This window comes from Natrix helvetica, assembly GCF_964273705.1.
Source record: "Natrix helvetica genome assembly, chromosome: 6".
NCBI lineage: Eukaryota > Metazoa > Chordata > Lepidosauria > Squamata > Natricidae > Natrix > Natrix helvetica.
This window is the reverse complement of record NC_138553.1, coordinates 78,963,110-78,977,657: the sequence shown is the minus strand read 5'-3', so window position 1 is coordinate 78,977,657 and position 14,548 is coordinate 78,963,110. Positions and strand designations below refer to the sequence as shown.

At 38.5% G+C, this 14,548-nt stretch overlaps 1 protein-coding gene across 1 annotated transcript in view; it reads left to right on the top strand.

The window, feature by feature from the left end:
- Positions 1-201: 201 nt before the first annotated feature.
- The window catches only part of FBXL13 (F-box and leucine rich repeat protein 13), a gene marked incomplete at both ends in the record, with an annotated part of 70,615 nt that continues 56,268 nt past the window's right edge, over positions 202-14,548 (top strand). Inside the window, 5 exons of the mRNA XM_081957128.1 lie at positions 202-276; positions 5,532-5,635; positions 6,947-7,040; positions 8,763-8,830; positions 10,713-10,867. Coding sequence (XP_081813254.1) covers positions 202-276; positions 5,532-5,635; positions 6,947-7,040; positions 8,763-8,830; positions 10,713-10,867 — 496 coding nt within the window. The remainder of the gene's footprint in view (positions 277-5,531; positions 5,636-6,946; positions 7,041-8,762; positions 8,831-10,712; positions 10,868-14,548) is intronic.

Below are 14,548 nucleotides of genomic sequence, written 5' to 3'. Positions count from 1 at the left end.
CAATCCGGAGGCGTGGAATAGTTTGCACGCATTCACACGTGCGCAGGAGAGAGAGAGACGCGCGTTTCCCGCATCTGCGGGGGGGGGGGAGGCACAGCGGAGAGTCGGAGCGGCCGTTGGGAGCGGGGGCGGTGGTCGCCTGCCTTCCCAGCTGTTCCGGCCGGTGGGTGGGCAGTGTTACAGGGAGCCCTTGGACTGACCATGCCCGTTCTTCAGAATGGGGACCCCACTTTGAGGGTCTACTTCCAGAAGTATGCCATCCCGGATATCTACGAGGTAAAGAAGGGGCTTGTGGGGGGGTTTCAGTGCAGTCTTAGGCACCCCTGCTTTGACTTATAAGACCTTGAACCCTGAATTTGAGAGACGGACCTTGGTGCTCTCTCTCTCAGCTGGCTTGTTGCCTTTCATTACCAAACTAGGTAACAGCATCAGTGTTAGAAGGGAGGAGGGTTTATGGACTCACTGGAGAAGAGCCTAATGCTGGGAACGACGGAGGGCAAAAGAAGAAGGGGACAACAGAGAATGAAGTGGCTGGATGGAGTCACCGAAGCTGTTGGCGTGAGCTTAAATGGACTCCAGAGGAAGGTAGAGGACAGGAAGGCCTGGAGGAACGTCGTCCATGGGGTCGCAATGGGTCGGACACAACTTCACAACTGACAACAACAACAGGGATTATGGAGAGGAGGAGGACTGAAAGATGCCTGGTGCTCTCTGAGCTTGCTTGTTTTCTTGCAGACTTTTCATTACCCTGCTAGGTAACATCATCAGTGCTAGAAGGGAGTAGGGTTTGTGGAATGATGGAGGAGGAAGAGGACTGGGGGGCCCTTGGTGCTCTCTGAACTTGTTTTCTTGCAGATGTTTCATTACCAAACTTGGTAACACCATCAGTGCTAGAAGGGAGGGGGATTTGTGGAGGAGGAAGGGGAGGACGACTGTGCTCTCTGAGCTGGCTTGTTTCCTTACTGACGTTTCGTGACCCAATTAGGTAACATCATCAGTGCTACAAAGAAGTGGGATTTGCTCTCTGTTTCCTGATTCCTTAACTAGTTTGGGTAATGAAACATCTGTAAGCTCAGAGAGCATCGAGAACCCTTCATTTCAACAAATATTACAAATATTCCCCTCTTATCAGAGGCTTTAATATTGCTCACTGAAAATGGCAATTCCCAGGTAATGAAGGTTAAGTGGAAAAGTGTTTCTATAAAGTCAAATCTTTATATACAGTATAGAAACACACATTAAAACAATAAAAAAAAATTCAAAAAAAAAAGAAAAGAAAAACACAACGATACGTTTAGTGTACCAAATGGATCAAGTCAAACACTAAACGACCTTATGTTATGTTATGTGTGAGACTTGAAGTATAGGAAACGTCGTTTTAAATAAATTCTACCAGTGGCAAAGTTATGGGTTATATTATGGTCTTTTTCATATGGGTTTGTATGTTTGTTTGTTTAAAAACATTCAAGAGTATTCAAAGACTTTCAGAATACACTCTCTATCGTGTAGTTGCTGAAAAGACCAGTTCTTGCATACCTAGAGAAATGGACTTGACTAAAAAGAAAAACATGATTTCTTAAAAGTTAAGATGAAGAGGATTTCAACCTTTTAAAATGCTAATGACGAAACCTAAAATTCCTGGCACACTCAGAGGAAGCGATCTATCTATCTATCTATCTATCTATCTATCTATCTATCTATCTATCTATCTATCTATCTATCTATCTATCTATCTATCCATCCATCCATCCATCCATCTATCTATCTATCTATCTATCTATCTATCTATCCTTTCTCTCTTTATTTATTTATCTATCTATCTATCTCTTATCTACCTACCTATTCTCTCTTTCTCATATGTCTGTCTGTCTGTCTGTCTGTCTGTCTGTCTGTCTGTCTGTCTGTCTCTATCTATCTATCTATCTATCTATCTATCTATCATTCTATCATTCTATCTATCTATCTTATCGCTTATTTGTCTTATCTATCTACCTATTCTCTCTCTCTTTCATATCTATCTATCTATCTATCTATCTATCTATCTATCTATCTATCTATCTATCTATCATCTATCTAATCTATCTACCTATTCTCCAGTGGGGCGAGCCAGAGTGGCATTTGCCAATTCTCTGAACTACTCAAAATTTCCAGTACCGGTTTTCCAGAACCTGTCAGAACCTGCTAAATTGCACCCCTGCTATTCTCTCTCTCTCTCTCTCTCTCTCTCTCTTTCTTATCTCTATCTATCTATCTATCTATCTATCTATCTATCTATCTATCTATCTATCTATCTATCTATCTATCTATCTATCTATCTATCTATATCTATCTATCATCTATCTATCTATCTATCTATCTATCTATCTATCTATCTATCTATCTATCTATCTATCATCTATCTATATCTATCTATTTATCTATCTATCTATAAGGCAAAACAAGAAACAATGCTGGAAACTAATCAAGAAGAGAGCCAACCTAGAACTAAGGAGAAACATCCCAATGATAAGAACAGTTAACCAGTGGAATTTCAGAAGTTGTGAGTGCGCCATCACTGGAACTTTTTAAGAAGAGGCTGGACAACCACTTGAAGACTAGAAGACCTCCAACTCCATGAGGATGATGAAGAAGCTTTGTTTATCTCACAAGTGCCTAATTTTACTTCTGGGGTAAAGTCGTAGCTGCATTTTACCCTTAACTGATGGCATCTAAAAAAATAGCAGGCAGAAAAAGATAGTACGTTTTGTTCCTCAAGATTTGACAGTGATGGCTTTGAAATGAACTTTATAAACCTGAATGTCATTAATGAAATCACTAAATCATCCTATTTGGATCTAAACCTACCTAGATATGCCAATATATATAAACCGAAACAGCAATCTGCCCCATAAATTAAAGAAAAGCAATTATTCAGTACTGAAATAACAACACCCAACAATATTTATTGTTTTCAAAAGAAGAGTCTTGTCTTTCCTATTTGTCTTAGGTTTTTCCAAAATAAAATAAATAAACAGGCTTTAATCTACAAAATATCTAAATTCAAAATGCCGACTGCTTCATACTTATGATGTTTGCAGCGTCCCGGGGATGGGGGTGGGTTTATGTGATTCCCCGTTTGCGACCTGACAAGCAAAGTCAAAGAGGAAGCCAGATTCACTTAACAACCGGTTTACTTACTTAACGACTGCAGTGATTCACTTAACAACTGTGGCAAAGAAAGGTTGTAAAATAGGGCGAAACTCCCTTAACAAATGTCTCACTTTGCAACAGAAGTATTGGGCTCAATTGTGGTCATGATCCAAAGACTACCTGTATTCTGGACGAAGGTGTCTGAAAAACATTCAGTGAAACTATCAAACAAATTTGAATAACTTGTCCTGCGACATTTATCCAAAGGATGAAAAATGCACTGCAATGGAGTGATGAACGAAGGAATGAAGAGAATACAAAACACGCCCTGATGTTATTAATTTGCTAGCTGGCTCAAGATTATGATTTGTAGTGATGAATGTAGTGGGAAATTTGGCCAGTAATTGACAATTGCAGATTTATTTTCCTAAACAGAGTGGAATCAAATGAACAAATAACGCATTAAAACAAGGGAATTCATTCGTTTGTTTGTTTGATATGCCACCTTTTTAATCCCCAACCCCATGTCTGATCAGAAACCAGGCTGCATAATATTGGAAATATTTGCAATATTGGAAAAGTGAAGAGATTCCTACTGACGAGAAGGTGATTAGGAAAATATGTGCAGAAGTGAATAGACTAACATTGGCAATTAAGGAGAAAGAACAAACGGATCATTATATGATATGGGAAGTGTTTTATCAATGGTTAGAGAATAAAAAAATGGAATTTGGAAATAGAAGAAGGTAAAAAAGAAGAATGGAAAATACATCTAGATAAAGATAAGAATAACATGACAATTGTTAGTACTAGTATTATGAGAATGACTATGTTTAATGTTACTATCGTATTTTTATTAGAAGATATATTAAGAAGGAAATGTAGAGCTTTACAATGTTTTAAATGTTCAATGTATTATAATATATGGAAGAATGCTGCACAGAAATAGTTGTACCCAGACGACACACTGCTTATGGAAAGATGGAACGTTTATATTTTTTAAAATTGAAAATAAATAAATAAAAATTTATAAAAAAGGAAAGAAACCAGGTTGCGCAAACAAGCAAAGCCACATTTGCAGGGACCACGTAAAACCACACCCCGTGGAAAAACCTCTCTCCACGGAACTGGTCCCAGGGGCAGGATAATTCAGTGGTTAAAGACACTGAGCTTACAGCCTGGGTTCGAGTCCCGAAGGTCGCAAAAGAGGATCACATGACCCTGGGACACTGCAACCGTCATAACTGTGAGTCATTTGTCAAGCACCTAAACTGCATAACCGTGGGGGACGCTGCGACAGTCATAAGTGTGAAAAATGTCACACGCTTGGGCCACCACAGGCGCCCCAACACAAGTGACGTCGAGTTGGCCATGCCCACCCCTCCACGCCCCCCCAGGGCCCCCCTCCAGGTCAAACACAACCCTGATGCGGCCCTCAATGAAATCGAGTTTGACACCGCTGTTGTAGATCATTTGGAGAAATGCTATTGCAATTACAAAAAGCAAAATTTATGATCCAGCCCAGTAGAGGGCACAGTTGACAATCTTAAAGCATCTTATCTGTGTAAATTAATATTTAAGAAGTATGTGTGCTTGTAAGATTGCCTTTGAATTCCTCATCTTACAGGGAGAGTACTTCATACCTATTGAAATCAATGGGAACTTAAAATTATCATTTATTGAGTAGTGTTTTTACTGTTCTATTTTGCTAGGATTACGGTATTACTTTTTTGAGGCTATGCTTACAAGTGTAATTGACATAGGAACAATATGTCATTTTTGCCAGTCAAGTGATATAATTAAACCGATGGGTTTTGTTGAAATGACGGTGCCTTTTCAGGTGTTGTAATATCTTTAAGAAATAAGGTGAAAAGTGAACATCTTTTTTCAGAAAACGTACAAGTGAAAAGAAAAAAAAAGTCTTGATTTTAGTTCATTGGGTAAATAAAATAAGGAACACACTGGGTACCTATAATAAACCAATTAAAAGGAATCTTTAAGGAATAAAATTAAAATATTTGCAATAAACTATTTTGACACTTCTATGATTGGATAATATCTTAGTTTCCTAGCCTTTATAATTATAATCATGGCTAATACTCTTAAGAAAAGGATAATTTCACCATTCTTATAGTTTTAGTAACACTGAAACAATCTAGTTTGTTTGTAGCATCTAATATGTTTGCAAATTTATGATGGCTTAAAATTTGATGAATTAAAATCCATGTTGTTATATAAATTCAGCAATGAACCGGTTAAAATAAAAATAAAATTTTGAATTGTTTTAATAGAAATATAAAACAGCCTTTTAAAAAGAAGAACTAGCATCTGAAAACAATTTTACCCTTTTATGAAATATATCTTTTATTAATCAACACTCTGTTTCTTGATTTTATTTGCAGGCCTTGTTAGGTGGTTTATTAATTATGTGTCCAGAAGATCCACTCACATTTTTAGAAGAAAAAATCAAAGAAATGATGGAAAAAGGTTTATATGGCATTATATGGTATGTATAAGAGGTTTGTGTGGCCTTAAAATATTGATAATAAGTGTGAAATCAATATGAGGAAATATTATTTTTTTAAATAAATCAGGTTGATTGGAACAATGTAAACACCTAATAAGTGAGTTTTTAAGCTCAATAATAGAATAGAAAATTCCAATAGCTAATAAATACTCTGAATGCCTGTTAGTAAGACGTTTAAGTAATCTGAATTAATATTATTTCATGTTTCAGTTTCTTCAGAACTGAAATAGGAAAATCTGAATAAAATGTTTTAGTTCTTGGGAGCCAGAGTTTAATGTGAATTGCTTAAAGGTAGAAACTGAAATCAGTGGTACCAAAAACGGATACAAGGATTTTCAAATTTTCATACTGCACTTGTCATATTTACTGTTTTCTTATTTTGAATCTAGTAAGCCTTCACATTTGCAGAAAAAAAAGCTTTTAACTTTATACAGTGCACAGATCCCAATAGCTGGTTCAGAAGTTAATTGAAATGTAAATGTTTATTGTTATGGGATATTAAACTTTTACATGCAATGACATACATTTCCCCCCTATAAATAAATACTGGAGCAATGCCGAATCATCAATTATTATAACATAAAAAGCAATGGAAACTATTTTCCATTACGCTCCACGTTTCTTGAAAAGCAAGAAATCCCACAGACTTGTGGAAAAAAATAGACTCTTGAAAGATAAGGAACATAAAAATAATAATATTGAAAAATATGATTTCTAGTAGGAAAAAAAAATCCCAGTGTAATATCATTTACATTCTTTGCTTTGAGCCAGGATAATTTATCTGACTACAGTAACAAGAAATAACTATTCCAAAACATGATTTTATAAATTATTATAAAGTTTATAATATGACATGACATGAAATGATATAGAAGTTAGCTAGGATAGAAAGGAAAAGTCTTTTAATAAAGGAGACATGATTAAAAGCTAGACTAAGTGATAGAAATAAGAGAAGGGGGAATAATAGTATATATACCTTTATATAATAAAATAAAACTAATAACAAGAGAAAACATGGAATAATTGAATAATGACAGATTGCAACCTAGTATAAATGTGTATCATTATTAGAAATATATGTTGATTGAATGTAATAATTATGATTAACTTTATTAGTTTTATTTGTATTAGAATATATGACACCCAGGTGCCATACGGTTTACTCATTGATTTGCTATATTTGTAAAAAAATTAAAAACTTGAGGAAAAAAAACCTAGCTCAAGCTGTAATATAATAATTTGTTTTTTAAAAAATCTAACGTTTATATATATATATATATATTTGCTTAGGAACATGTGTATCGATCCAGAGTTAAGTCTGAAGCTGAGAGTCCTTTCAGAGACCTATTTACATACACTTTTAGGACTTGATGACGACCAGCTGGTAATTATTAATAAAACTCTGTAAAAACATGTAGGATAATAGGTTTCTCCAAAGATAGTCTGGGAAGAATTTTGCTTAATGTTTCTTCATAATCCATTTTTGAACTAGAGTCGTGGGAAAGACTATATTCCTTAATCCTTATTCCTGAAGACTTTATAACCTAAACACTCTTAAGTAAAATTTCATCAAACTCAGATGTAAAAAAATTAACTGCCTCAGGCTGGGTTACTTGGAGCTCTGCATTCTGTATGTATACATGCGCTTAAATCTATTTATCTCTCTTTCTCCTTCTCCTTCTCCTTCTCCTTCCTCCTCCTCCTCCTCTCCCTCCCCCTCCTTCTTTCTTTTTTGTTCTTCTTATGTATGTATCTATCTATCTATCTATCTATCTATCTATCTATCTATCTATCTATCTATCTATCATCTATCTATCTATCTATCTATCTATCTATCTATCTATCTATCTATCTATCAATTTATCTATCTATCTCATCTACCTACCTACCTACTTTCCCTTCCTTCCTTCCTTCCTTCCTTCCTTCCTTCCTTCCTTCCCTCCTTCCTTCTTTCATCTATCTATCTATCATCTATCTATCTATCTATCTATCTATCTATCTATCTATCTATCTATCTATCATCTATCAGTCTATCAGTCTACCTATCTACCTATCTACCTATCATCTATCTATCTATCTATCATCTATCTATCTATCTATCTATCTATCTATCTATCTATCTATCTATCTATCTATCTATCTATCATTTATCTATCATCTATCTATCTATCATCTATCTATTTATAAAAATGGCTGTGTGTATGTATGCTCCAGCATAACTCTGGAATGCCTTGAGCAATTTCAACCAGACTTGGAACACAGATGACTTACTCTCTGGAAACAAATACTGTGGGGCAGAGGTGGCTTTCAGCAGGTTCTGACCTGTTCTGGAGAACCGGTAGCAGAAATTTTGAGTAGTTTGGAGAACTGGTAAATACCACCTCTGACTGGCCCTTCTCCCATCTATTCTCTGCCTCCTGAGTCCCATCTGATTGGGAGGTAAGGGGGATTTTGCAGTATCATTCCCCTGGAGTGGGGTGGGAATGGAGATTTTACAGTCTCCTTCCCCTGCCACGCCCACCAAGCCATGACATGTCACACCCACCATGCCATGCCACACCCTCCGAGCCATGCCCACAGAACCGGTAGTAAAAAAAATTGAATTCCACTACTGTGTGGGGGTAAGACACCCCTAAAATCCCTTTGGGTGTGTGTTCTGTTAATCTACAGCCTATTGTGCCATAAAATGGCTTCTACTGTGCAGTGCAGTGGAGTTGCCATGGTAACTGCTTCACAGTACTCCACAGGGGGGCTCCCTCTACTAAGGGGGAAAATTCAACATTAGAAATTACATTTGGTCCAGACGTTTCCCTCCTATAAATAAATACCCAAGAATGCTCAGTTATCTGCTAGTAAATAAATAAAATTCCCACTGTAGGGAAATACGATGTAGAAAAATAAGTAAAATGGGGAAAGAGAAATTTAATTTGGCGGCCTCTAGTATTAAAGAACCTGATGTATTCATTTGAAAAGTATAAATTCAGATGTACGTCAGTGCCAAACATCTGAATTTCGATCAGTGACCCTGGGGATGTTCCATAAATGATCACAAATGTGAAAAAAGGGGGCATAAGGCCATATGTTTATTTTTGTATTTACTTTTCAGATGACCACCGAGTTATGTGATAAAGCATGGGACCTGTATAGCACTAATCTTAAGAGAAAGTGCTTTGAGTACGTATACAATTACCTTTATTATTTCCTAATAATATTTCTACTTTCACCCGATATGTAATGAATTTATAACATTGCCCGGCCGCTATTGTAAACAGAATTAATATTCAGTTCTAGGTATTCATTTGCTGACATAGAAACTATAGGTTGAGCAAAATAAAACCTCCCAATCTCATTCTGGCAGAAATCGCTACTCATAGAATCATAGAATAGAATAGAGCCGGAAGAGACCTTGGAGATCTTCTAGTCCAGCCCCCTGCTCAGGCAGGAAAACCTATCCTATTTCAGATAAGTGACTGTCTAGACTCTTCTTAAAAAACCCACTGATAGAGTGCCCACAATTTCTGGAGGCAATCTGGTTAAGAATAGTGCAGTGGCCTAGAGTTGGGGTTTTTGCCTCACAATCAGGAGGTTGAGAGTTCAATCCTAGGTAGAGGCAGATATTTTTCTCTCTCTCTCTGGGCCCAAGGAGAGTGTATCTGCTGAACAAAACTCCGCATTGGTGACAGGAAGGGCATCTGGCCAGTAAACATTCTGCTAGCTCCATTCAATTGCCAAGACACCACCCCGCAAGGAATTATGGGGTCGTTAAAAGATGATGATGATGACGACGAAGCTGTTCCATTGGTTAATTGTTCTCACTTTTAGGAAGTTTATCCTTAATTCCAGGTGGCTTCTCTCCTTGATTAGTTAATGTTTCTTATCCTGCCCTCTGGTGTTTTGGAAAATAATATTCTTTAAGGATTAGTTTACTGAGGTAACCATTAAAACCAATCCAAACATGCCAGACTTCTTTCACACGTACAACTAGGAGTATCCATAGTGGAAATCGGAAAGTGACACTCCTATCCAAATTATTACCCTTTGTGCAAAATACCCATTCAAACAATGGCCTTTGATCTCACATTTGTGGTCACCAACGTGACTTTTTTGTGAGTCTCCTGCAGATAGCCTTCCATCTAACATAGGATGCAAAGTTTTCTCCAAACAAATGTAGATGGGGACATCTTTAACAGATTAACAGAGTTGGAAGGGACCTTGTAGGTCATCTAGTCCAACCCCCCTCCTCCCGCCCAAGCAAGAGACCCTACATCATTTCTGACAAATGGCAGTCCAATCTCTTCTTCAAAGCCTCCAGTGATGAAGCTCCCACAACTTCTGAAGGCAACTTCTATTCCATGGCTTGATTGTTCTCACTGTCAGGAAATTTCTCCTTATTTCCAGGTTGAATCTCTCCTTGGTCAGTTTCCATCCATTATTCCTTGCCTGGACTCCGGGTGCTTTGGAAAACAGCTTGACCCCCCCTTCTCCTCTCTGTGATAGCCCCTCAAATATTGGAAGACTGCTATCATGTCTCCCCTGGTCCTTCTCTTCACTAGACTAGCCATGCCCAGTTCCTGCAACCGTTCTTTGTATGTTTTAGCCTTCAGTCCCCTAATCATCCTGGTTGCTCTTCTCTGCACTCTTTCTAGAGTCTCCACATCTTTTTATAGTTTTATAGTTTTATAGTTCTAATGTTTAAGTTGGCCTTACATCTATGCCATCTCTTCTTTGTCTCCCAAGGTTGGTTAAAGTTGATTTATCACAAATCCACCATATCGATTCTTCTCAGTCTTGACAGAATATAGGTAGTCCCCTGACTTACAAACATACATTTGGAGTTACAACGGCAATGAAAAAAGACGACAGTTTCCCTACTTATAACCTTTGCGACGTTGAGGACTGCCTGCATTATTTAAAAAAACAACAACAACCCCAATGTAAAATAGTTTAATGCAGTTCAATGGAATTCTTTTCCAGTTGCCGTTTTATGTTTCAAAGAAAGCATAGGTTTTAAAAAAAAAACTTTAATGCATCGTTGATTGTTGCTCAACTGTTGCAGCGCCTGGATCAAATATTGTGAGGACAAGAAAGAAGCTGAAGAACTCCTACAGGAGAAGTTGGCAGCTGCAAGGCACTACTACGACTGCAAGCAACTAAAATTAACAATGAGGAAATGGTGCGAGTGGATGAAGTCTCGGAAGGAAGTGGCCAAACGTAAGAATATGACACCGATAGTAATAGTAATAGTAATAATAATAATAATAATAATAATAATAATAATAATAATAATAATAATAATAATAATATTAAAACAGTTAAAAATTGACAAAATCACCATCAGTCAAATGCAAAAGGCTGCACTGCTTGGATCTGCACGTATATTACGAAAATACGTTACGACGTCCTAGGCCCCTGGGTGGGGCCCGACTAGTAATTAATGCCAAATCCGGCGAAACAACTGGCCGCTGTGATACACTTCTGATAATAATAATAATAATAAATAAAATGAAACTGTTGACCATATACTCAGCTGCTGTAAAAAAAATCGCGCAGACTGATTATAAATTGCGGCACAATTCAGTAGCACAAATGATCCACTGGAATTTGTGCAAAAATTATAATATTAAAACAACAACAAACTGGTGGGAACATAAGCCTGAAAAAGTCACCGAAAATCAGATGGTCAAGATCCTGTGGGATTTTCGTATACAAACAGACAAAATACTAGCGCATAACACACTAGACATCACACTGATTGAGAAAAATAAGGTTACAATCATAGACATCGCAATACCAGGTGATAGCAGGGTCGAGGAGAAGGAACATGAAAAAGTCGCGAAATACCAGGACTTAAAAATTGAAATTCAATGATTATGGCACAAACCAGCAGTGGTAATTCCAGTGGTAATCGGCACACTGGGTGCTATTCCAAAAGCACTGGAATTACATTTAAAACAGTTAAAACTTGACAAAATCACCATCAGTCAAATGCAAAAAGCTGCACTGCTTGGATCCGCACGTATATTACGAAAATACGTTACGACGTCCTAGGCCCCTGGGTGGGGCCCGACTAGTAATCAATGCCAAATCCGGCGAATCAACTGGCCGCTGTGATACAATCGTATTATAATAATAATAATACAATCGTATTATAATAATAATAATACAATCGTATAATAATAATAATAATAATAATAATAATAATAATAATAATAATAATAATAATAATAATAATAATCATTATCATTATCATTATCATTATCATTATCTTATCATCATTATCATTATCATTATCATTATCATTATCATTATCATTATTATTATTATTATTATTATTATTATTATTATTATTAGACAAGGGGTTTCACAGATATTTCCTTACAGGAACTTCTGGCTTATGACCAGAATCGAGCCCAACATTCCTGTTGCTAAAAGAGATAGGTGCTAAGTGAACTTTTACTACCAGTAGCGGGATCCTACCGGTTTAGCAACCCGTTCGGTGATCACGCGTTTTGCTGTGCATGCCAGTGGTGGGTTGCTCTTACCGTCGCTAGCACTGATCATGTTACCAAGGTACCTGGGTAATGAAAAATCTGCAATAAGAAAAAAAAGCTCGGAGACCACGACCGCATGCGCGACCACTGCGACAACCAGCTGCTTGTTGGGGCACGTGCGCAGTGTCCCTTTTGGCATAAATACAGCTATAGAGCACAGGTGGGTGGGTGGGCTAAACGATCCACTGTACCTGTACGCTCTCAGCTGCTCCAGGCCACTCCCGGTATGGCCATATCAGGCCGTACTCACAGCGCATGCACAGTTTTGAGAAAACCTACCTTCCGCATTACTGCTGGGGAAGAAAACAGCTGCGCAACTCAGCTAAGAAGATAAATGTCAGTAAAGCGCAGGGGGCGGGCCCACTTGATCGTCGGAGCTACCGGTTCACCCAAACCAGCCCGAACCGGTAGAATCCCATTCCTGGTTACGACCTTTCTTGCCACAGTTGTTAAGTAAATCACTGCAGCTGTTAAGTTAGTAACACGGTTGTTAAGTGAACCTGGTTTCTCCGTTGACTTCGCGTGACAGAAGGTCGCAAAAGGTGTGTGTGTGGGGGTGTCACATGACCGTGGGAGATTGCAACGGTCCTAAATAGGAACCCGTTGCCAAGTGTCCGAATTTGGACATTGTGGCCATGGGGATTCTGCTTCATAAATGTGAAAAAAGTGTCATAAGTTACTTGGTTCAGCGTTGTTGGCAATTAGGTCTCTGGCAGCGTTCCCAGGGAGATAAAGGTGGCTGCTTATCAACATTTCCCTGAAAGACGGTGGCAACTCAAGCAGACATCTGTCGGAATCTTCACAGACTGTTCGTGAAGCCTTGCGGGCTGAGAATGACCATAATTTGCAGCTGTATAATTTACAGGGTTTTTGGGACCAAAATTGTGATTTATGCTTTCTCGGGAAGCCTAGGTCAGAACAATAGGTCTTAAAGGACATCCCTGTAGTATCCCTAATGAAAGTGGGTTTTGGGTCTCCCCAATGCTTCAGGTGCCTTTCTGTCCAACCACAAATTCAGGGCCGTTTTCACACACATTGTTATGAACCCAGGTTTCTCCCCGTCTTTGGCTACGTGATTTCTATCATTTTCTTATTGGCAGATCTTTCCAAAATGTTGTTGTTATTCTCTCGTCTTCAGCCCACTGTTCTAATTTATTAAAAGTGTTTTGAACGCCGCTGCTGTTGTTTAGGATGTTTGCCAAACCACACAGCTTTCTATCATCTGCAAGTCATTTTGAGAATTTCTGCCGTTAGACGTGGTGCAGGAACGAGTGAACGGATAAAACATTTTCTAAAGATTTCTTTCACTGCTTCGTCCGGTTAATCGACGCTTTTTTCGAAGTCTCAATTCCAACGTCATGAAGAATTGTGAACGAGCAAACTTAGATCCAAAGTTAATAACCGCAGAGATTCACTTAACAAGTATGGCGAGACATATTGTAAAAATTCACTTAACAAATGCCTCACTTAACAACAGAAATGTTGGGTTCAGTTGTGGTCGTAAGTCGAGGACTACCTGTAATTTAAAGTGACAAATATATGCAACACACCTTCCTCCTGCTGTTTTCCCCACAATGACAACCCTGTGAGGTGGTTTGGGCTGAGACGGAGGGAATGGCCCAAATTCACCCAGCTGGTTTTGGGGCCCAAGGTGGGACTAGAACTCACAGTCTCCCGTTTTCTAGCCTGGTGCCTCATATCTTTGACCTGTTGTGACCTTTTGTCATCTTCTTTAAATAACCGGAACATTTATGGGATGTACCTGAACAAATAATATGAATTAATTCAATAACTGTTTGCAATGAATCTTGTATCTAAGTAGGTCTGCATATGGGATTGCAGATTTAGTTATCACTGGCACATCACAAATTTTCTTCCGTTTACAATGTGTTGAGGCGTCCGTTTAAAAGGCTGCCATAATATTGTGCCTGAACCATTCAGTCAGCGCCATTTTGATGTAGGGGGTCTTTTATAAAGCCACATTAATATTAGAATATCTGGCAATAACCAGGGGTGGGATTCAGCCAGTTCGGACCGGTTTGGGAAAACAGGATGCTAATTTTGCAACCAGTAATTGGAAAGAGTGGCTGGCCCCGCCCGCCCCTCACAAGAGTCTCCACACGGCCTATTCATGCCAGGTAAGTTCAGGGTCCACGCGGAGGCTCTGTGAGGGCGAAAACCGGGCCTCCTGGAAGTTCCGGAAGTCCAGAAATGGGCCTGTTTCCAGCCTCTAGAGGGCCTCCAGAGTCCAGGGTTGGCCATTTTCACCCCCTCGGAAGCTTAAGGAAAACCTTCGGGGCCTGGGGAGGGTGAAAACGCCCAACCTCCCGCCATGGTGCAG